General features: G+C 41.8%; 1 protein-coding gene across 2 annotated transcripts in view; it reads right to left on the bottom strand.

The window, feature by feature from the left end:
• The window catches only part of EPHA4 (EPH receptor A4), a 134,839-nt gene that overhangs the window by 7,615 nt on the left and 105,778 nt on the right, over positions 1-21,446 (bottom strand). For both annotated transcript variants that reach the window (XM_087819568.1, XM_087819569.1), the window contains 8 exons: positions 16,639-16,697; positions 14,694-14,807; positions 14,250-14,435; positions 9,939-10,000; positions 9,289-9,498; positions 7,488-7,637; positions 3,612-3,805; positions 115-270 (listed from right to left, as the gene is read on the bottom strand). In XM_087819568.1, the coding sequence (XP_087675694.1) occupies positions 115-270; positions 3,612-3,805; positions 7,488-7,637; positions 9,289-9,498; positions 9,939-10,000; positions 14,250-14,435; positions 14,694-14,807; positions 16,639-16,697 (1,131 nt within the window). The remainder of the gene's footprint in view (positions 1-114; positions 271-3,611; positions 3,806-7,487; positions 7,638-9,288; positions 9,499-9,938; positions 10,001-14,249; positions 14,436-14,693; positions 14,808-16,638; positions 16,698-21,446) is intronic.

Here is a 21,446-nt window from a genome sequence, read left to right as displayed (position 1 = left end):
TGTGTTTTAATGGGTAGGATGATTATGCAGCTCAAAGCAAAAAAAAAAAAAAAAAAAGGGAAAATACTATTAAATCCAGATTTACCCTTTTGCGTTACATCGCTGAGTACTTACTCCTGGTTCATGTGCACTACAGCCTCTAGTGTGGTGTAACCAGCAGCCGTGAAATTATCCTTATACCGGTCCATTTTAATGGCCTGGAGCCAATCGCCCACCGATACCACGGCGGAGAATTCCGGGGAGCTTGGGTCCAGCAAGGCGGTGTTGGGTCTGGAAATGGAAGGAGAAAGTGCAGACAGAGCTATGGGCGGAGACAGAAGGCTCAGAGGTCAGGGCGCCCGACGCAGACGAGGGGAACGGAAACACTGGGGGTGGGCTTTACGCGGAGTGACCATCGTCAAATGTCATCGTGTGATGTGTTTTGCCCCCAATTTCACAAAGCTTCTAAAAGCCTGTGTCAATCACCCTTTCTGTTCTTCATTTCATGCCCCACATTTGTTTCACGTGAACCTCTTAGTGCATTAATAATCATAGCAGTTGTTTTTTTAACGACCTAGCCTGGGGTAAAGATCGGGGGAGCCCTTGGGGCTGAAATGGGTTCAGTCTTTGCAGAAAGAGTCCAGTCCCTGCCAGCACTGAACATTACAAACTTTCGGGCAGCAACTATGGAAACCCTAGCGAAGTAAGGGTAGAGAAAACCGCGAGCTGCAGCCTGCCGGACTTGATGGAAGGAGAGAGCAGCAAGAGTTCGAGTGGGACGAGCTCCCAGCCAGGTCTGCAGGCTGTCCCGGCGCACTGGAAACAACCTGGGACAGCAGGGAGTTAATCCCCTTTAATCAGCCCTGCCGCCCGCACGTGTGCCAAGGCTGAGGGAAGAAAGGCCACTTTGATCACTGCTGAAACTGGAATGCGCTCCCGAACTCCCTTACAGGGGCTCCTGAATAATCATTTCCACAAATCTGAGCACATTTTATTAACTTATTTATTAGCTTACGCATTTCTCAGGCCAGGTGTTTGATATCAGGTTATTGTTAAGAATGACTATAGTTCAAGGCAGGAATTCTGCCATTCTTCACAGTATTGATAAATAATAAGTCATTTATTAAAGGAAAGTATTTAGTAGCAGACTCACAGTCATCTTCATCATCAAAATACCTAATCCTCACAGGGTAGCCCTTCACAGGGTATTCTATAGCACCCTCACTGCAACTACCTGCAGAGCAACACTGCTGCTTAAGTTATATTTCCTTAAAGTTCCCTTTTCACTAGAAATTATGGAATGAAGTTTATCTTAACTTTTGACATGACTTTCATCCAGAGACTATGTTGTTTGAACACAAACATTTAAATCGAATGCTCAACGATTATCATCATTATTGAATTTTCAACCAAAACAGTTCCTTTCTTGTAAAAACAAAATTAAGTCAATGTAATGCCTTGATTCACTTTCTACATGGCAGAATTAATCCAATTCCATTTTTCATTCTAATTTTTACCAAAGTTATTTTGATTTGTATTACTTCTTTTTTATGTAAATATTTTAACAAAGACTTGTTTTATCAATTAGTTCTGTGCTCAAATAGCAGCTTGTCTTTGTGACCTTTCTTTTATGTCCATTATCTCAATTACACCCAAGTTCATAAGTAAAATTCTGCAGGTTTTCATCGCAAGAACAATCAAGATTTAATTCTTCCCCCGATTTTGAGTCAATAAAAAATACTACTACATAGAATTTTAAGTACCAGTGTAGAATGTTCACCACTTCAAATATTCATTACCAAACAAGGAGCAACAATTTGCATTTGCTTCTAACTTTAAGCCAAGAACATTAATAGGAGACGTAAATTCTAGGTACTTGAGAAGGTCAAAATGACCTTAGGATGGAAATTTCCTCACTCCATATCAATAAACTCTGAGGGACACTGTCCAGCTTGCTCTGGAAGTCTCTGTGCTCTCTGTGGAGCACCGTGACATTCACTCAATTTTGTGCTCAGTTACATATCACGTTACAACTATACCCCATTATTGGCAAGTGGTGATAAGCATCGAAGCTATTTAAGTACCATCATCAGTGAAAAGAAATTAGCATTGAGAAAAGTATATGCAATAACTCATTTTTTCCCCCTGTACTTTGGTGCTAAGCACAAATTATGGAATATTGGTAGTTGAATAGTTTATGCCATCACGAGAAGCTCTAAGTCCCGGCCTTAGGACTCTCAGATATAATACATGAGACCTAGAGCTGCAGATATAAACGCTGAAGGTTTACTATGGAATAGAGGAAGCCAGCTACATGGAAGCCTGGCCTTAGAGCCATCTATTTTCACTCTCTCAGTGAACAGAAGAATAGAAACTAGCCCAGAAATGTTCCTTTTTTTTTTTTTTTTTAGGTTACATAGCTACCAGGTGGCAGGAGTAAGACGTGAATTCAGCCCGATGTCATTAGAGAAGAGCTTAACCACTGAGCTCTTTGTATAGTGGCCAATGCTAAGGGATCTGAAAGCCTAAAAGAGAACAGAAGGTTCCTCTGCTGTTTGCTCCAAATTCTTTTTTTCATGCATTATCATAATAAGTGCAGTCCTTCTCGTCTGTGATCTTTAGGCTAGGTTTTCAGGAGAAACACTAAAGGAGCACATCCTAGTGCTGTCCAGGACAGGAAGAGCTTGCATGTCGTGGAAAAAATGTCCTCCTGTTTTTAGCTCAGGGTCATGATGAAAGAGATGCCTTTGAGAAATGCAGACATGGAATTGAGTAGCTGCCTCGCCTCACGCAGGCCTGAATCACCTGGTCTTACTGTGCCTGCCCTCTTAGGTCATTTAATTGATCAGGATGCTCTACGCCTTTTTCCGAGGAGCTGGCATCTAGGGATCTTGAACCTTAAGCCAGTGAAGCTCAGCCCCATGAAGAAAAGTCCCTACTGAACTACAGACTTGTGGTATCCGTATGTTTTTTCTGGACTGATACACTTCACCTTGCTCTTCCCAGCGAAATAACTACCTCTTTACAGGTGGCTCGGTCACTACAGCTTTTAAACCCCTTCGCGAACATTCGTCTGCATGCTTTGTAACTCGATCAGTTTCTATCTCGGTCCTCCTTCCCGCTGCTCTTGAAAGACTCAGAAAAGAGAAACTTTAAGAACTGAAACCTAATGCATCTCTTGCAACAATTAACACTTTAGAAGTCGATTTAAGACCGCAGTGTACAAAGAGCTGTTCTCTAATTCTTACCTTTTACAAACACAGTATTCCTTTTCCTTTTCAAAATATAGCATCTAGCAACCTGAATGTCTTCCAAAAGTATATTTCATCCGTCTTCCAAAATGTCCAGGTCCAGCATCATAAAACAAGCACTTTAATTATTCTGTTGTTGCTTTTTTTTTTTTTTTTAATTTGTTTTTCTTACTACTCTTTGAGGCCTGACAGGTATTTGGCTCTTCAAAACGGTGACGTGAACTACCATAAATACTCCACTAATTGAGAAAGAAACCACCCAGGTTGCAGAGGGCTACGAAGTGACCTCTTACTAAAGGGCAGGAATTAACGTGAGTCACCGCCGGCCTGCCACCTCCAATGCATTCTTTCACACATCACAGTTAAGCCAGCAAGGCTCACCTGGAGCTCTCGGTCCCTGTCCTCTTCAGGCTGCTGGGGTTGCGGATGAGTTTGTCCAACATGTTGACAATCTGCCCAAATTTAGGCCTGTCACTCCTCTCCTTCTGCCAGCAGTCTAGCATCAGCTGGTGGAGGGCGATGGGGCAGTCCATTGGAGGGGGCAGCCGATAGCCTTCCTCAATGGCTTTAATCACCTATCGAAGAAAACACAATATGTGCAGCTGCCAGGCAAGCTGTTGTTAGCGGCTCACCCTCCTGAGGGTCTAGTTCCCTGCACATTAAGCTGCCAGCAAGCTTGAGCATGGGAACACCTCCAGTTCCTTCACAGAAGCCAAGCTGGACCTGAGTACTGCTCGCCAGCTGTCGCCATGAGGTCTTCTCAAGTGGCAGCCATGCCAACCTGCAGCTCTCAAGTGGAGATGCAGGACGTTCCAGTGACTAGAGCACAAGCACATGGATAACACGGTGTTGATCTGACCCTCAGAAATCACAAGGCAATGACTCTCTCCGCTCTGCTCCCCAGCATCTGCTAAGAACTCTTAGGAAAAAGAGTCCCTAACCTTGCTAAAGATCTTCCTTAGGAAGCATTAACAGTTGCCTCCAAAATGGAAGCCCCTCCGCATGTTAAGCCTGTGTCTTCTTGCTCAGACAGCTAATGGGTCTAAACCAGAGACCGCCTTCCAGACCTCCCAATCCAGAAGACCCCGCCAACCTCTAAAATAGCACACTGCTCAATCTTTCTAGATGCCCAGCCATTTCTACTTTTGGGAGACCAAAATACACCAATATGCCAATTCTGTACAACTCTCTTCTTCTCAGTTGACTGTCATTTCACCTTGTTAAAAGTGTAAGTAGATTAAAAAGAGTGACAGCAAAGCAAAACATTTTTAATCTTCTTTTAAGGCATTTATATTTTAAAGGGGACACAGACACATCTAAGGAAAGACATTATAATAGTAGATGATATTGTCCCACTACCCGGAGTGGTCTCCCTGCCTAGTGAGACATAAATAAATCATTCAACAGTCCTTTTCCTAATTCTAATTTTTCTAATCTGTCTTCACAGGTCTTACGTATTTTTCTTATTGACTTTTCTCTAAACCCCCCTTCTTCATGGCATAAATCCCAGTAATGCAATACGGCATGACTCATGCCAAATTTAAAGAGGGGAATTACTTCATAATTTCTTAGCTACTCATAAACTTTGTTTATGGGTATCCTATGAGATTCTGGAGGTGCTTTTGCTTGTTTGGGGATTTTTAAAAGTTTTATTTGTTTTAAACCAGTCTTTCCACCATCCCCTGCCTCCTCCCCCTAAAAAAAATGATAGTTGCCAGCGAAACAACCAGTGGCTGGCTGTAGCCATCTCAATGTCCACATTGCATTCACCCTGGGGTGGGTCCATTTACTGCTGAACAATTAGCCTTCAACACAACACGGTCAGTTCAGTTGGGACCAGTTTCTATGCACCAGCATGACTTCTTATCTTTTAGCCAGCACACTGTTTCCGTTTAACAACCATTTTGTGATTTATTAAGTTATCTGATCCTTTTTTCCCCATGTGTGTTTGCCAGCATCCTGTTGTATTAGTATTTATTTACTCCTTCTGAAGTAGACGTCTATATGCCACCTAACTGAAAGTTACCCTCCTTATTTCTGGTAATCACATCAGGTCAGCTTGATCCCCTCACTTTCTTTTATCTTTCCAGGTGCATGGGCGTTGCCTCTAGACTTGATGAAAACATTTTATATCAAGCTGATGACAATGTGAGCAACACTGGGCTAATGCTGGGGTAACACAATTTGTTATAAAACCCTCAGACTGCTTAATATTCTTTCATTAGCTCCCTATCCACTGCCAGCTTGGAAGATGACTTGTGGGTTAACAAAGCATATTTTCTCAGTTTACTGCTGAATGTTTTGGGGGGCAGAGGATTATAACCAACAAAAGTCTTGATAGATTTGACATATTTTCAACAGTTACTTTGCCTCATTCACCATATGCCAAATTCTACTCATGAAAGTAATTCTCCAGTTACATTTCTTACTGACTCCTGTTCTAACACAATCCAACACCAAGCCCAATACACATGAATGCTACATCAATACTATTTGTGGAAACGGCTTCAGATGCTTTTTCATGGAGAAAGCCAGACAAGTGAAAATTTTAAACCACCAAAATGATTTTAACATAATATAGAAACTATCAAAACTACAGATCTAAAAATATTTAGGGCAGGGAAACTAACAAAATCTTTAGATAATCTGCTATTATGAGCATTTGACCATGACTCTCAACTGAAAAAAAAAAAGGAAAGTTTTAAATATCAAATAAGTAAATGTATACATCACTTGCTCACTTAGGTTGTTTGTCTCTGTCCCTCTAAATTAAACCCAAATGTTGCTACAAGAAAGGTACGTGAAGGGGTCTGTGTAGCATGGGAACATCAAACAATAGACTACACACCATTCACGTCTATAGTCTTTTCCAGCTGGTAATTATTTATCAGCTATGCCAGCTGCTGTCTTTCCTCCTATCTGCCAGGAACCTTGCTTTACAATTTACAGATAATCCAGTGTCAACAGGACCATTCCTCTTAATCTGGTTAGAGAATTCTTTTGGCCCCACCTGACAAGGAGTTCATTAGTTTCTCCATTGCTCTGAATATTCTCTTATTGATAAGGCAACAAGCATCCTGTTTCTTAAGTACACCTGGCTCTTCATTGAACTGTCAAGGCTCTGCAAGTCCCTTTGTTTTCAGGACATGGTAGATGGCCAGGTAACATTCCACACCAGAGAGAATTTATTTTAGATAAAATAAAATTTTTTTATCTAAAAATATCTAAAATATCTAAAATAAAATTTTATCTAAAATAAAATTATCTAAAATTTTATTTTATTTTATTTTATCTAAAATAAAATTTTTATTGATATTGAATACCATGCATTTATAAACACTCTATGCTAATATTCTACCTCAGATATAGGGTGTCCCAAAAAATGTATACACACTGTAACAGCTGATAGCTCAATTTTCAAAATGAAATGTATTTGAATAAACACTGCCTTTATAATTATTCGAAGTGTATGTATACACATTTTTTTGGGACACCCTGTATATAATAAAAAATTTTAAAGTTTGAAGAGTGTCCATTTTATTGTGATCTGATTTCCAGCCCTTTCACAACTAACTAAAACCTTTCCAGAATTAGCTAATAAGTGTCCCAGGAAGACCCACTGGTCTAGGCTTTTTTTTGGTCCTTTCTCACTGGAGATGTTTATAATTAAATTCTATTACTCTGGAATCTTATTAGTGTCATTATTGAATGCTTTTCTGAAATTGTAGGCATTGTGGATACTCCCTCACGAAGTAGTCCAGATGGTACATTTAAAGGGATGTGCATAATTTACAAAGGGTCATTTAGTGAAGCTTTATTTTAGAGCCCTCCAGGGGCAAGCTCTAATTACAACTCTGTCAGCTTTAAAACATTCACTAGTTTTCTTGCAATGAACCTTTCATGTCGATTCAATCACATATGAAATGTGCGTTTTTCATATATCCTTGCATTTTCTTAAAATTCAGTTTAATTTGGCTTCAGTACGAATTCGAAAGTTATGCAAGTTCAAAGGCTGTCCCGCGTCACTGATCTCCGCATCCCTCTAAGCCTGTCTGCCACACTGTGACATTCAAGCTGTGCAACTGCGGTCCTTGGAATCTGCCACCACAAGGCTGAACTAGAGCACGAGGCCCATGTGGACGAAGCACCCCGAGTTCAGGGTGTCATTTCAAGCTCCACCCGCGCTCTGCCACACACCAGGGCCAAACTCCCCGCCCCTCAAAGCAAAGGCGAGCATTTCAGAACATAAAGACTCACGTCCTGATTGGACATGTCCCAGTAGGGCCTCTCTCCATACGACATCACTTCCCACATGACGATGCCGTAGCTCCACACGTCGCTGGCCGAGGTGAATTTTCGGTAGGCGATGGCCTCGGGCGCCGTCCACCGGATGGGAATCTTGCCGCCCTGCGAACAGTCAGCCGTCGGTTATTCCCGCGGCGCGTGGCCCAGGCGCCGCGCAGCCAGCGCAGGCTTTAGGGCTGCGTGTTGGCCACGATAAAGCAACGGATGTGCGGACCACACTCGTTTCGACTCCTTGGTAAAGTTTGTCCCCCGGCAGCACAAAGGCAATATTCAGTTTTGCTGCTAAGATCGTGAACTAAGAAGTTAAAATGAAAATTTCTGTCGCACTCATCCTGCTCTTATCCAGGCCAACACAGCGAGAAGGTAACACTAAATAGGCTCCTGGAGAAGCCAAGTGACCGCAGGTGCTAGAGTCATTATTGGCTTTAATAAAGCGAGGGCAGGATTTTGGTTACCATCTAATTAAAAAAGAAAACACCTGCAAAATTGGAAAAACAATTGACTGTTATCCAGGAAAATTTTTAAATGCTTTATTTCCCCCCTCAAACGTCTTTTGTTTTAATCAAGTTTCAAATTTCCTAGGGTTCCATCTGGGGAAATGAATTCAATTTGAAGTCAGTCCATAAGCTGTTCAAGGGGCCATCATGTAAAAGTTTGCTTTGTTAGGGCTACTAAACAGGACAACGTATTGCACTGGAAATTGCACCGATTCGCTGTAATTTACTCTGAAAACCCAGTGTATCATATTTATACGTGTGATCTTCAGGACCCTTGGGCTGCCTCTGCCTTCCTTAAATATTTGGCAAAGGTTTAATCTACGTGAGTGCATCATTCCAGAAGGTTCCTTTAACTTTTCTCTCTCTAACCACTGGGGCAAAATAAAAGATCTCCAGCATTCACAATGATGCATTACTTCCTAAATGAATGCACTTGGAATTCAAAAGAGGTTATGTGTAAGTATCAAAACTAGAGCCTAAGAAACTGAACACTATAAGAAGAAAAAGAAAATAACCAACCAAACCAAAAAAAAGCCCAATGCTTAGAATTGCAGATATAAAATGTAAGCATTAAATGGCTGGTAACTGTCTGCTTCATGTTGATTTTAACAGTGTCAGCCCTAATGGCCAATAACTTTTATGATTCTGTGTTTACTCCATTAGTATCTTATATTCCGATGGTCCAGTGAAGATAGCACAGCCATTAACTGGATACTGATAACTCCTAACTGTGCCCTAATCCTGGCTTATCTACCAGTCGTAAAATGAAGGCCATTAGATACTGGAAAACCTTGCATAGTGTAAATGTTTTATAAATCCTGTGTATACAGTCTCAGAGTCGGTAGCCAACCAACTAGAAACATTGCACTGTCTTATTTAAAATAAGATTATTTTTAATGATAAAAAAAAAACACACAAATAGAAAATCTAAAAGAAACCCACAAGGAAACAAACAAAAAATAAATAAATAAGGAAGGAAGGGAGGGAAGGAAGAAGGAAGGGAAAGAAAGAAAAGTTAAGTGTAAAAAATACACAATAAATGAAGCCCTACGTTGTGGCTTGGTAAGTGGTCCCACATATAGAGGCTGTTTCAAAATCCCTGTCTGGAAAACGTGGTTCAAAAATGGAAGCGTGGCCATGAAGAGGCTCTGAAGGCTAAGGAAACTTGTAAAATCACAGAGGGCTTAAGCATCCAAGTAAGAAGAGAGGAACAGTTTCATCAGAGTCAAAACCCGGCGGTTACAAATCCTCCTTACCCTTGTGGTATAAGCTGCTTCTGGGTCATCCTCCAGCACTCGGGACATGCCAAAGTCGGACACTTTGCAGACCAAGTTGCTATTTACCAGAATGTTCCGTGCAGCCAGGTCTCGATGCACGTAGCTCATGTCAGACAAATACTTCATCCCAGACCCAATGCCACGAAGCATGCCCACCAGCTGAATGACTGTAAATCTGCCATCATTCTTCTACAGCAAAGGAGTGAGGGACAATCTCATTAGCTTTAGGCCAAATTAATTTTCACCAAGCATTTATATTACTTGGGTCTTTTTTGATATCTGTATCTGGCATATAATCAAACTCAACATTATTTCTGAGCCTTTTTGACCAAAGTCACTAATTCACTAGTAAAGTGAATATATCCAAGAAGCTGGGTTTGCTTCCTGTGACAGATGGAAATTATCCAGCTGTAATGAATCTCTGGCTCAAACAGCCCCACAATACAAGAAAAAAATCAAATACTCCCCTCGTTGAACATGGATTATTTAACAGTCTTTAAAAATCACATCACTCTCTAGTTCTTCCTTTGCCCCATTAAAAAATACCACCAAATAGAATGGATGCAAGGAGTTTGCTAGAGTTTTCTGAATACCAGCCTTCTTGGGTTTGATATAAAGTAGTCACATACCCTGAGGAATGCATCCAAGGAGCCGTTCTCCATGTACTCTGTGATGATCATCACGGGTTTACCTAGAGTTTTCAGAAAGAAAAACACAAACCCTTGATGAGCACTGCAGTTAATGAGATAAAAATGGGCTGTGCACAATTTCACTGCCAAGACACCTGTCTTGTGCGATCTAATTTAATTAAAACAAGCCAAGCTTATGCCTCAGCTGTGGGGAGCTAGGAATGAAATATTAAAAAGACGAGTAGGTTTAAATTCCAGCTGGAAGGTTAACCCTTTGCATGGCTTGTTGACAAGGTCTTTAACTAAAGTGGCCTCTGGTACCCAGGGAGCACGTGAATGGATAATTGCTCTCTCAAGCAGAAGGGGAAGAAGATAAATGGGCAGGCTTGTTTGAAGGCGGAAAAAAAATCTTTAGGATAATTAATTTATTTTGTCCCCAGAAGAACCACTTGTGCGATACTAAAGGAATCAATGGCCAGAGAAACTTTCTTTTTTACTTAGTTGGAGAAACCCAAGTTTCAGGAAGCAGTAGCTGTGTTGATTAGTTCATTGCTTAGACACGTCTTAAAGATCAAGCACGGACAATATTAACTTCTTTCCTCGTCTTGCTCAAATTAGGGGCTATCCTTTTTTTCTCTTTTCCTTTCTACAAATAAATTTGTTCTATTTGGTTCCTAAGCCAGCCAACCTCAGCAGCAACAACAAAATCACAGAAAAGGTTCATTAAATTATTTCATCCTAGACGACAATCTTAATTCAGTACTTGAACATTCTTGCTCCCCACCCCACTTTTTTTTTTTTTTGGCAAAGAAATCAAAATGGTCTTAAGGTTTGGGGGGGAGTGGGGGAAACACTTTTATTTCACTTCAGTTTTCTTTCTGAGGACCTTAGGAAATTAGAACCATTCTTTAGTCTCTTAATCGCTGGCAATGGACTCGAGGCCTGAAATTCCTTCTTTCTAAAGGGGATTTGTAGGAGTGGGGAGAGGGTGGAGGTGGGGTGGAAATCCTCAATATTTTACTAAAGGAAGGGTTAGAGCAAAGAGAACATAAAAGATTCCCTGGGAGGAAAATAAAATGTTAGTCTGATAGTAAATCAAAAATATTCACACTTTCATTGCTGTAATTGTGGACTGTTTGGACTTAGGGAAAATGGGCTGGGATATGTCACTGCTGAAAAGCCCCCACAATTATTCTAAACAAATATGTTTCCCACCCAGAACCCCCATCAGAACAGACTCTGTTCTGGGGTGGGGGAAAGGACACGTCTTTGTTTTGGAGACAAAAATTTTAAGAGCAGACGTTTTTCATTTCAATGAAGTACAATTTATCAATTTGTTTTTCGATTGTGTTTTTGGTGTCCTGTCTAAGAAATTTTTCTGAAGCAAAAATCTTGGATTAGAAACCAATGCCATGGAGATTTTATTTTCAAGTGATGAATGAAAGCTGGCAGAAGCAGCAGGAATCACGGTGTAGACCAAAGGCTGGGTCAAACCCCTTCCAGCCTCTCCTCTTGGCTGGAGAGAGGGGCCCCTTCCACCTGTCTTTCCTCGGTCACCGCAAACAGGAGGAAACTCAGTTCTCAGATTCATTTACCTTCTACATCTGTGACCAGTCGTCCAGACAGAACAAATGCACCCAGATGACTTTTAATTAACCTGCCTCAATCAAAAGATAGTCTGTCAACCCATGAGAAAGGGCAACTCTCTTGGAGGAGCATTAACACCTACTTCCATTTCACCAGCCCCTCCAGAGGTGGTGCGGAGAAGAGAGTGCGGGATCCAAAAGACGGGGCAGTGCAGGGAATTTACAGTCTCCTCATCAATTTAAAAAGTTACTCAAGTAACTGCTGGTAATGAATTCACACGCCTCCAGGCCACCTTCTCACCCTCACACCTCCCTAGTCCGACTGTTGGCACCATCTTCACAATTTTTCTACATTCCTTTTTCTGCTTATTAACAGTATCCGTTTGTCAGGGCCTTTATGAGCTCTACAAGAGAAATAAAGATGACTATCTCCAGAAGCAAAGGGGCTTATAAAGTTGGCCTAGGCTGGGCCCAGGGATGGAGGCAGATCCGTCTCTGGAACAGGCAGGGGGCACAGTGGGGAGGGGAGGGGTGGGGGAGGGGACAGCTCCTGGGGTGGAAATTTTAAATCATTTTAATTCAGTGACAACTGCATTATGCAAATGCACCCAGTCGTTTATAACAGTTACAGCTGTAATAGCTGTGGGTTTTAGGGGCTCGCTGGGACTTTCACACAAAGATCCCCTGTTTCTTCTCTCTTCTACAGAGGTGCCGTGAAAATCACTGTCTGCGGCAGGAAAAACACCCCAAGCCGAACAGAGCCTCCTTTTGAGAAACTGGACCTGCAGAAGTATTTAAACGGAATGTTATCTTTTAATTAAAGTAGGGAAGGACTCAGGGCAGCCCCAAAGGCCACAGGCAACAGAAAAATATCCTGTCTGTAAAACTAATCTTAAAAAGCAAATAGAGCTATTCTATGCTAATTATAGCCTTCACCTGAGGTGGAAGAATTATATATCCTTTACACTGAAGTTCATTTTTGGAAGGATTCTGAAGATGGGGAGAGATGTACTTCTTAAGACACAGTAACACCAGTTAACACCTAGTTTTTTTTCTTCTGCTAAGCATTATGCTAAACACACTAACTAATTCATCCAAAACAACCTTGGAAGGCAAGCTCTATTTTTATCTCTATTTTACAGATGAGGAAACTGAAGTATTGAGCAACCAGTCAAGGCCGCCTGCTTAACTAGCAGTAGAGTTGCAATGTAAGTCTTGGGTCACTAGGCCAAATGAAGGTTCTCGAAGTGTGGTCTCGGGTAGTGCATGCACCTCTGGCTTACCTTCGAGCTCGACGTTTGAACTCATGGACCTCACCCCACCTGCTGAATCCAGCCTTTGAGGGTGAGGTTCAGAGAACTGTTCTGCCGAGTTTCCCAGGATTCTGATGTTTGTTTAAGTTTGGGGACCTCTGCACTAGTGAGTACTTTCTCCCTTTTCACTAACTTTTCCTTCTCTTCTTAAAGATTTTATGCCCTGTGTCATACCTCCCCCTCTGCCCCAGGTCTAATGTTCGAAGTCTAATTTTTTTGTTCTTTTTTAGTCTCTATGTCATTTCTTTCCACTCTGATCTTTATTATTTCCTTCCTTCTACTTACTCTGGGCTTCTCTTGTTGTTCTCTTTCTAAATCTTTAAGTTGTAGGGTTAGTTTATTAAAAGGTGGGGGTGGGTGGCTGGGTGGGAAGAGATTAACCAAAGAACTTATATGCATATAAGCCTAACCCCTGGACAGACTATAGTGTGGTGAAGGCCTGGGGAGGGGGTCGAAGGGGCCAAGGGGGGAAGAGAAAGGACATCTGTGATACTTTCAACGATAAAGATAAATAAATAAAAAACAAAGTCTAATCCTTAACCAACCCTTCTCCTTCCCTTCACTTGCTGGAGCAGCCGCTCTGTACCCGATGTCTGAGCATGCATTTCACAGGCACCTCGAACCAAATAACAGGCACCTTGGCCTTCCCGGAGACACAGCCCCAGGCTCTCAGGATCCCTGACTTGTAGGAGCTGCAGGAGGTACTAAGGCTCCTGGAACAGAGCCACCTTCAGTAATAACCACTTCGGCTGCACTGTCCATGTGGCATTTTATAAGTAGGTCTTAGCCAGCCTTCCCAACACATTCAGGGTTTGCTTTGTAAAATACATCTGTGGAGCTGTGTTGTGTTTTAACTGAAGCGTGGTTCACAGGCTCGGGGAATGCTAATGGACTAAAAAAGGAAAGTTCAACCAGGTGTTACTGTAACTGGGTGCTGAGCTGCAGCGGCCATAAATCAGGCAGAGCAGACAGGCAAACGCCCCGACCTAATAAAGATTCCCAAGATCCACTCCTCGCATCTGGAACTGAAGCCTCGAGCACGAGGCGTGGCGAGGTTTTCGTTGTGTTTTATATGAAAAGTACTTAAAATTTATTTTGCTTACCATCTGCTTGCGCCTACCTTGTGACAATCAGTTGGGTCTAGCAAAGATTTGAAAGATGACGAGGCATACCAAAAATCTGCAATATTCATTTCCCTGAAATCTCACACAAGCTGCCTTGGAAAGAGCGGTATCAGCCTAAACATAGACCCATTTAGAGCTGACTACAAGATTAATGACTTGTCCTGCGCTGATTTCCTCCTATTAGCAATCAGTGGGTCTGCTCCATCTGTCATTTCCCTGGAAAGAAAATGTGTGTTTAATTTGCCAGGAACTTCTAACTTGGCTTTGTAAAGGGAGTGACCAGCGTACATTTGGTGACGACGCCTTCCAAGTGAATTATATTCGGGTGGTCAAACTGTCCCATGATGCTGGCCTCACTCAGGAAGTCTCTCCTCTGTTTGTCTGTGTAACCAGCTTTCAGCGTCTTGATGGCCACGCAGATCTCCCTCTTGCCAGGCACTTTGAGACGCCCACTGCAGACTTCACCAAATTCACCTTTGGGAGAGGAAAAGAATCAACTATGGATCGGAAACACGTTCAAGATGAAAGAGTAATAGCGAACATTTGCTGGGTGCTTGTTACACGCCAGGCACAGTGTTAATGTTGTACACAGAGCAAGGAAATTTCATATTCACAGATATTTACACATATACATGTACATACAATACGCTCATGCGCATTTATATAATCATCTATGGATAGCTAATATCCACAAAGAAAATCAGTTTATTAGATAGACACTCAGACACTTACCAACTCCTATCACTTTTTCAATCTTAATGCAGGATGCGTCAATTTCTTTGGCAAATTCTCGAACTGCTTGGTTGGGATCTTCATATGTAAAGGGATCCACATAAGTTCTAACACCTAAGTAACAGATATGTGAGAGGGTGACCAAACACTTCTCAGGAGCCACTAATAAACTTGTCTCAGTCTACAAATATTTAGCACAGGAGAAGTGTTCTAGCATGATAAGAATACGTAGCATAGACATACGAAAATGCTTAAATTCTTGCTCTGGTTGTCATTAGTGGGTAAACAAAGAATTGTTAGCTACTTAAGAGGCTGCAGTTCTACTGACTTCCTGGAGTATCTTCACACTTCAAGGACAAATTTTTTAAAAAAACAACTCATCCCAGGGAGAAAATGAGAGTCTCTATGAGGGAATTTGGGATGTGGTAGCTGAATATTGCTGTCCCCATCGGTTGTCCACGTCCTACCCACCATCTCCAGCCATCCCCTTTTACTAAAGATAGTAAGAGCTTTTTTTGTCAACTGACCAAATCTACATGGTGCCACCTTTTGCCCAATATCTGAAACAATGAAATATGTGGCCAACAATGAACAAAATAAGATTAAAGCTAGGTTAAAACGAACAAGAGGGGTAATACCAGTGAATCCATTTGAGAATATAGCCTCTGCATTGGGTCTCCACATTTTTTCTGTTTTGCAAAAGAGTAAAGACTTTGAAGTTCCCCTGGATGCTTTAGCTGGAGAAATGTAGCCTAACTGTGAATGGTTTGAATACCAGGAGGTGTAATTCAGCCATGCTCCACAGTCACTTGCAAACTAAATTCAGAATGCGACCTCTGGGGCAACCCAGAGATGCACTAGAAATTCCTGGGAACTTTCCACTGGCATTCACACCTCTCCTTTCCTGCCTGAGCTCCTGGGGCTTTGGGGCACTGAGAGAGTGTAAAACACTGACTGGCCCAATCTCTTCAATTTTTCTGACCTGTCAATCTTGTCCTCATCACACAAAAATTACAACATTTTTGTTTTTAAAAATATATACATCATGCAAATTACAAAGAATGGTTTTAGAAAGGAAACAAGATAAACAAAAATGTTGTCAGGCACTCCATGGCCTTTATGACTTTAGGTGTGCCACCCAAGAAAATCTTTCTCAAGATTATTCTTCCTCCCCCTAGCCTCTCTTTATTACCTCCCTGCACTGTCTAATAGGGTACTTACAAGCCACATGTTGGCATTTACATGTAAATTAGTCAAAATTCAATAAGATGTAAAATTTACTCCCTCGTTCACACTAGCTACATATCAAGTATTCAATAGTACATGTGGCTCTTGGCTAACGTATCGGACAGTGCAGATGGAGAGGACTGTGCCATCACCTCCGAAATTCCTACCGAACAGTGTCCCTGAAGGGTTATCAACCTCTGTCCACTTAAGAGTCGTCTCTCTTGCTCAAGTCATTCTAGGGCCAATTCTTTGAATTTATTTTTTGACCCCATTTAGATCAAAAGAACTAGAATCCACAAAGGAAATATTGATGGTCCTGAATTCTACATATTTTGAAGGCCTGGCAATTACAATTCAGTTCATTATTCCTTCTTCTCCAAAAATGTTACCTTCCAATATAAAAAAAAAAAAAAAAATTATCTGTCAATTCTTGCCACCCAGCTACAAAAATGAGCCCACTGGACCAACACCTTTTCAGGGTGGATAAAAGAGAAAAAAAAAAAAAGGCTCTAAAGGAATTTTCCCATCCCTTATCTTTAATCTCACTTTCAAGAATCCCCCCCATTCACCTATTTCAGTTTGATACCCTGAAGTACATTATTTGGATAATTCCATAAAAGGAATATAATATGAACAACCATGTGAATATTATTTAAACATTTCTAAACTGAAAATAGGAGACATGCTCTAAAACTACTTTTAATCCAATTTTCTGTACCTTGATTCAAATGTTTCTCTTCATCTGCTTCTTGCTTGGCTTTACTGTATTTACTCCGCCTGTTAAAAATTAAAAAAAAAAAAATTTTCAAAAGCTGAAAGAACATAAAATAAGCTTTTTTATGCTACTATAATATAAGTCAGGCAGCTATACTATGCACATTTCACAGATGAGCAAACTGAGGCTTCTGGGAGGTGAACTGACAAGGCAAGTAACCCGCCATCCTGTTAGTGGAGAATTGTTTCCAGCACAAGTGGTCAGAGGGCAGAGTCTCTGCTCTTAACCACTGGATTAAACTGAGATCATAAAGCAAATATTTTATAATATAATTACAATTTCCAATCCCCAGAAGAAAATGTATATTACTGAAGATAGATTATAAATGTATCGGCTAAGTTCCCCACATGTATTCTAAATTAAAATACGTGTCCACGGATGAATGTTGCCTAAATCAAATAGCAATAACGTTCAGCGTGTGATAGGTAACACATTATCATATTATATGATATTCTTAAAACAATAGTTTTGTGGTTATTGGTTTCAGCTGCTGCATACAAAATCCTCAATTATTAATGGAAATTTCAAGAGCAAATATTTGCTTTGTACTGGATTACATTCCTCAAGAGTTTGTAGAAAACTTAAAAAAGTGAACATGAGAAGTTTCCATTTGTAGTCTAATTCTCTTTCCGAAAACACGGACGGTCTTACAGTTGGCATTCCGTCTTTTCCCAAATATCCTGTAGGAGTGAGAGGCAGGACCCACAGGGGCCAGGCGGGGCGAGGACAGAGGCGCCTCCCCACCGCGCTCCTCACTGTGGGCAGCGCGGGGGCCCACGGCGGTTCCTGTGTGTGTAATTCCCCTGCAGATAGCTACCTTGCGCTTCTGCACTGCGTTTAACTTTTCAAAGTGCTCTCATCACATATATTATCTCCTCCCCTGACTGTTTGCAAAGCAGGAAGCGACTTAGTAAACAGAGGCCCGGTTATTAGAGTTAACGGCAAAGCATGTGGAATTCAGCCCCAAATAACAGCTTGCCTTCTCAGCCTGCCCTTAACTCTGGGAACGGCCTTCACATCTATTATTTAATTGCATCTTCACCACAACTCTGCGAAAGCAATCAGGCAGACAGACACACACTCGGTCCCGCTGTCCAGATGAGGGGGTGGGGCGGCAGGCGCGTGACTCACCCACGGCCCTCTCGGCAAGTGTCGGAGTGTCTCAGCCCCCATACGCCTCTCATGGCGGGGATGAAGTTATACGATGGTATGAGGTTAATTAGAAGTAATTTTACATTTTATATCAGTAAATCCACTTAAATTGCATTCCACTCTGCTCTCAAAACCCACTGCTTCAGCAAGGAAACGAAAGAAGTTTAAATATGCTGCAACCGTTTAAACATCAGCAAGATGTAGTCCCTTCCAAACCTCTCCCCACCCTTCCCCTTTTAAAGGAAACATAAGAGTGTTAAGTCAGTGACTATGAAAACAACATTTCATGTCAGGGAAACTCGTGGCTCTGTCCCAAGGGTGTGATAGAGTCCTGCCAGCCTGAGAGATTGTATCTTATCAGAGCTCCTAAAAGCATTATCTAAAATTACAAGTCTTTTTAAACCACTTTAGATCTCCAATACTGATTCGAATGTCTTTCCTTTAAAAAGAAAGGGAAAAAAATGCAGAGAGTAGAAGAGCTTTGGTTCCAACTTTAACTTGTCACCGAGTTCACCAACAACACTGGTATGCACCTATAGAAACAGTGGCCTCAAGCTGCCCAGGGGTGGGGTTATCTGTTTTATATCAAGCACATTCATTCATTAAATATGTGCAAAGCCAGAGGAAATGCAAAATGGCAGGGATCATTAATTATAAGGCTGATCCATCCATCCCTTCCTCAGACTTCTAAACCTAGAGGGGGAATTAAATTAGAGGTGAAACTGCTTTACTTTGGAGTGTGACTTGGAGGAGAGGACCCTACAAGAGCACAGGGAATGCTGGAAAAGAAACACTAGAATTACTGTTCAAAGACTAATTGTAGCCCATTAGCTTTTTAATAATACCTTGAAAACTAAAATGCCTCAGTCCTGCTCTACCTTTGTCACCTGATGACCCTTTCTCTTTGTCTCAGGGTAGGACAATGTGGCCTTTATTGTCCCAAGAAAGAAAGCCCACTGAAGCGTGTTATTGGGTCAGCCAGCCTGGAGGAAACCTCGCCGCCTGAAGATGTGCTAACTCCATACTGACATCCAAGGCACATCACCTGAATGGCAGAAGGAGACCTTTGTTGAAGGTTTTCTAATTATTGAGATGTGGGCAAGCTGATTAAAAAGGGCGAGGAGGGGAGTGGTTGGCTAGCAAATGCTCCAGAAGGAAACATGGGACCTTTCAACTGCAGGAGTCACATAAAAGGGTCCCCTCTGCAGGTGAAACTTTGAAAGCCGATGAGCTAAGCCCTCCCTCTGTCAAAGGGAGGCTTAATAAGGGTATTAGGAGACTTTGTTAAGGAACAGCAGGAGCCCCAACGCTGCCCTCCCAACCAATGTGTTGTTCCTGGCACCTTGACTATCCTCAATGAAACAAATCAAACCCTGGAGGGGGAGAGGGCAGGGGCCCGGCAGAAACCCCCGCTTTTATTAAAAGACTAACTTCCCTGACCAAGGGGATGGATTCGATTGATGTGGTTCACTGTTCCAAAACTAATTAGTAAAAGGTAAGTAATTTATTCAGCTGAAGTGCAGATTAAGGAAGATAAAGCAAGGTCATAACCAGCCCAGCTCCAGGAGGACCCTTTCCAGCGTTCAATGGCGATTCATAGAAGCCCCACTTCTCTTTCCCCTTCCTTCAGTTGTCATTGTTCTTGCACCAAATGACGTCTAAATGTTCTTCAGGGGCAACACGTTGAAACAGTTGATTGCACGAAGGCTGTTTAGAAATCTGCCTGCAGGACCATCTGCCCCCTAATTGTATGAATTTACATGGCTTCATCAGAGCCAATTTAGGCTACCATTTAAGTGTATTCATTCTTAGGTGATCATAATATTCCAATGAGGACACCAGAGAAAGGCAGCTACTAAATGAGTGGTGACTGTGTGAGCATTACACGAACAGCTGGCTTCAAAGTGGAAAATCGTAACCTTCCTAAGAAGACAAAACCAACCTGCAATGTCTGACTTTATACTACGCATTAGACTTGAACACTGATCCACAGATTACAAGTATTACCAATATCACTGAGCAAACTCTTAAAATTTGGGTTCACCAGAACAGTCGATGTTGGCTTTTGATGTAGGTCAAATTTCCAGTTAAGAAGACATTAAAATAATCTATCTATGCCAGTACTGGAAATCAGGTGAGATGGACTCCTGTCCTGATCAGGCAACTAGCTAGCTGTGTGACCTTGGTTCAGTACATTGTTTGACCTCCTGTCCAGTCCTTAGGTTCCTAGTATACAAGATGCCAGCATTAGGATTAGGCAGTTTCCTAAACCAGAGACGTTGGTGTAGGTCCCTCACAAATTTTGTCAGACACTTCATTTTTTTTCTTAAAGCCAATTTAGTTTTCTTAATCCAGGTAAAAGGCGTCCTTTATAACCCTAACATAAATGGAAACCCAGTATCGCTAGCAATCATCAGAAGGTCAATATTAACGTGATCTATGCCCGGTTATCAGCTAATACTTGTCCCTGATCACCAAACTGCCCTTTAGAAAAGAGAGAATCAACCTGTATTCTAGTTTTTTCTTAAAGGGCTTTTCACACTTGAACAATAAAGTACTTTTGTGGGAAGATTCACTAGCCTAAAGCAGCCCGAATTAATACTATTTGGGATGGAGTGTCAGATAAATCTGACACATTCAATCATTCGTCCTGGAGGTTATGACCTCGTCATTGCATTTTATGACGTCGCTGTTAATAGTCTTTTCAAAAATCACTTCACAAGCAGTAAAGGGGTTCCGCTGCAGAGCTTACAAACATGTACCTATAGGAAAATGGGAAAATGATGCTGTCTGCTAAGAGGAAGTGCATATGTAGTTTGCAATAAAATTTCTAGGGACAGCATCCCATGGGTTCAAGAAAAGCTGCATCTTAAACAGCCCGGTTAGCAAGTACAATTGCCTTCTCCAAAAAGCCGACAGAATCCTCAGACTGTCACTGGAGTGATGAAGACGACACTGATCAAACTTGCCTATAAAAAAAGCAAGTTAATTTGCTTAACATAATGTGCGTGGTAAAAACACACAGTATATCGAGGTCAACGTACTTTGTATAACACATCATTTTAAATATGTGAAGTTTATAAACTTAGGAGTTTGACTCTGTCACTGAGATCCCTAAATGTTTACACATCCACGTTGGCCAAAAGAAAAACATGGCATGGAGAAATACTGAAGCTTCCTTGGCTTGCCTGAAGCTCAGGCTTCTTAGTAGAAAGCCAATGTGATGAAATAAATGACACAGTTACTATTTTAAAAATCTAGTAAGACACCAGCTGTGAGCCTGAGGCCCTTCCAGCTTCCTTAAAGGACAAATTAATACCATACAGATTTTCTCCGTGAGGTAGTCAGAGGCACTGAGACTTCTCTCCCCTGTGGGTCCCCACCCACCTAGTTCATGTCAGATTCACGTGGCGGGGAATCACCCTGGAAGGGGTCTGTCTCTCACGCCCATCTCACCATCAACCTGCTGTGGCTCTAAGAAGCCAGCAGCAGCCCCATCACTTTCTAGGAAAGGGTGTCTCCTCTGCTGCTTTCCTGGACTGCTGGCTGCTGTGCCAAGAGATTATTTTGGGGGTACCACTTTCCACCTTCACATGGGC

The sequence above is a fragment of the Miniopterus natalensis genome, chromosome 8, assembly GCF_054644295.1.
Source record: "Miniopterus natalensis isolate mMinNat1 chromosome 8, mMinNat1.hap1, whole genome shotgun sequence".
NCBI lineage: Eukaryota > Metazoa > Chordata > Mammalia > Chiroptera > Miniopteridae > Miniopterus > Miniopterus natalensis.
Note: the sequence above shows the minus strand (reverse complement) of the source record. Positions and strands in the feature narration are given on the sequence as shown.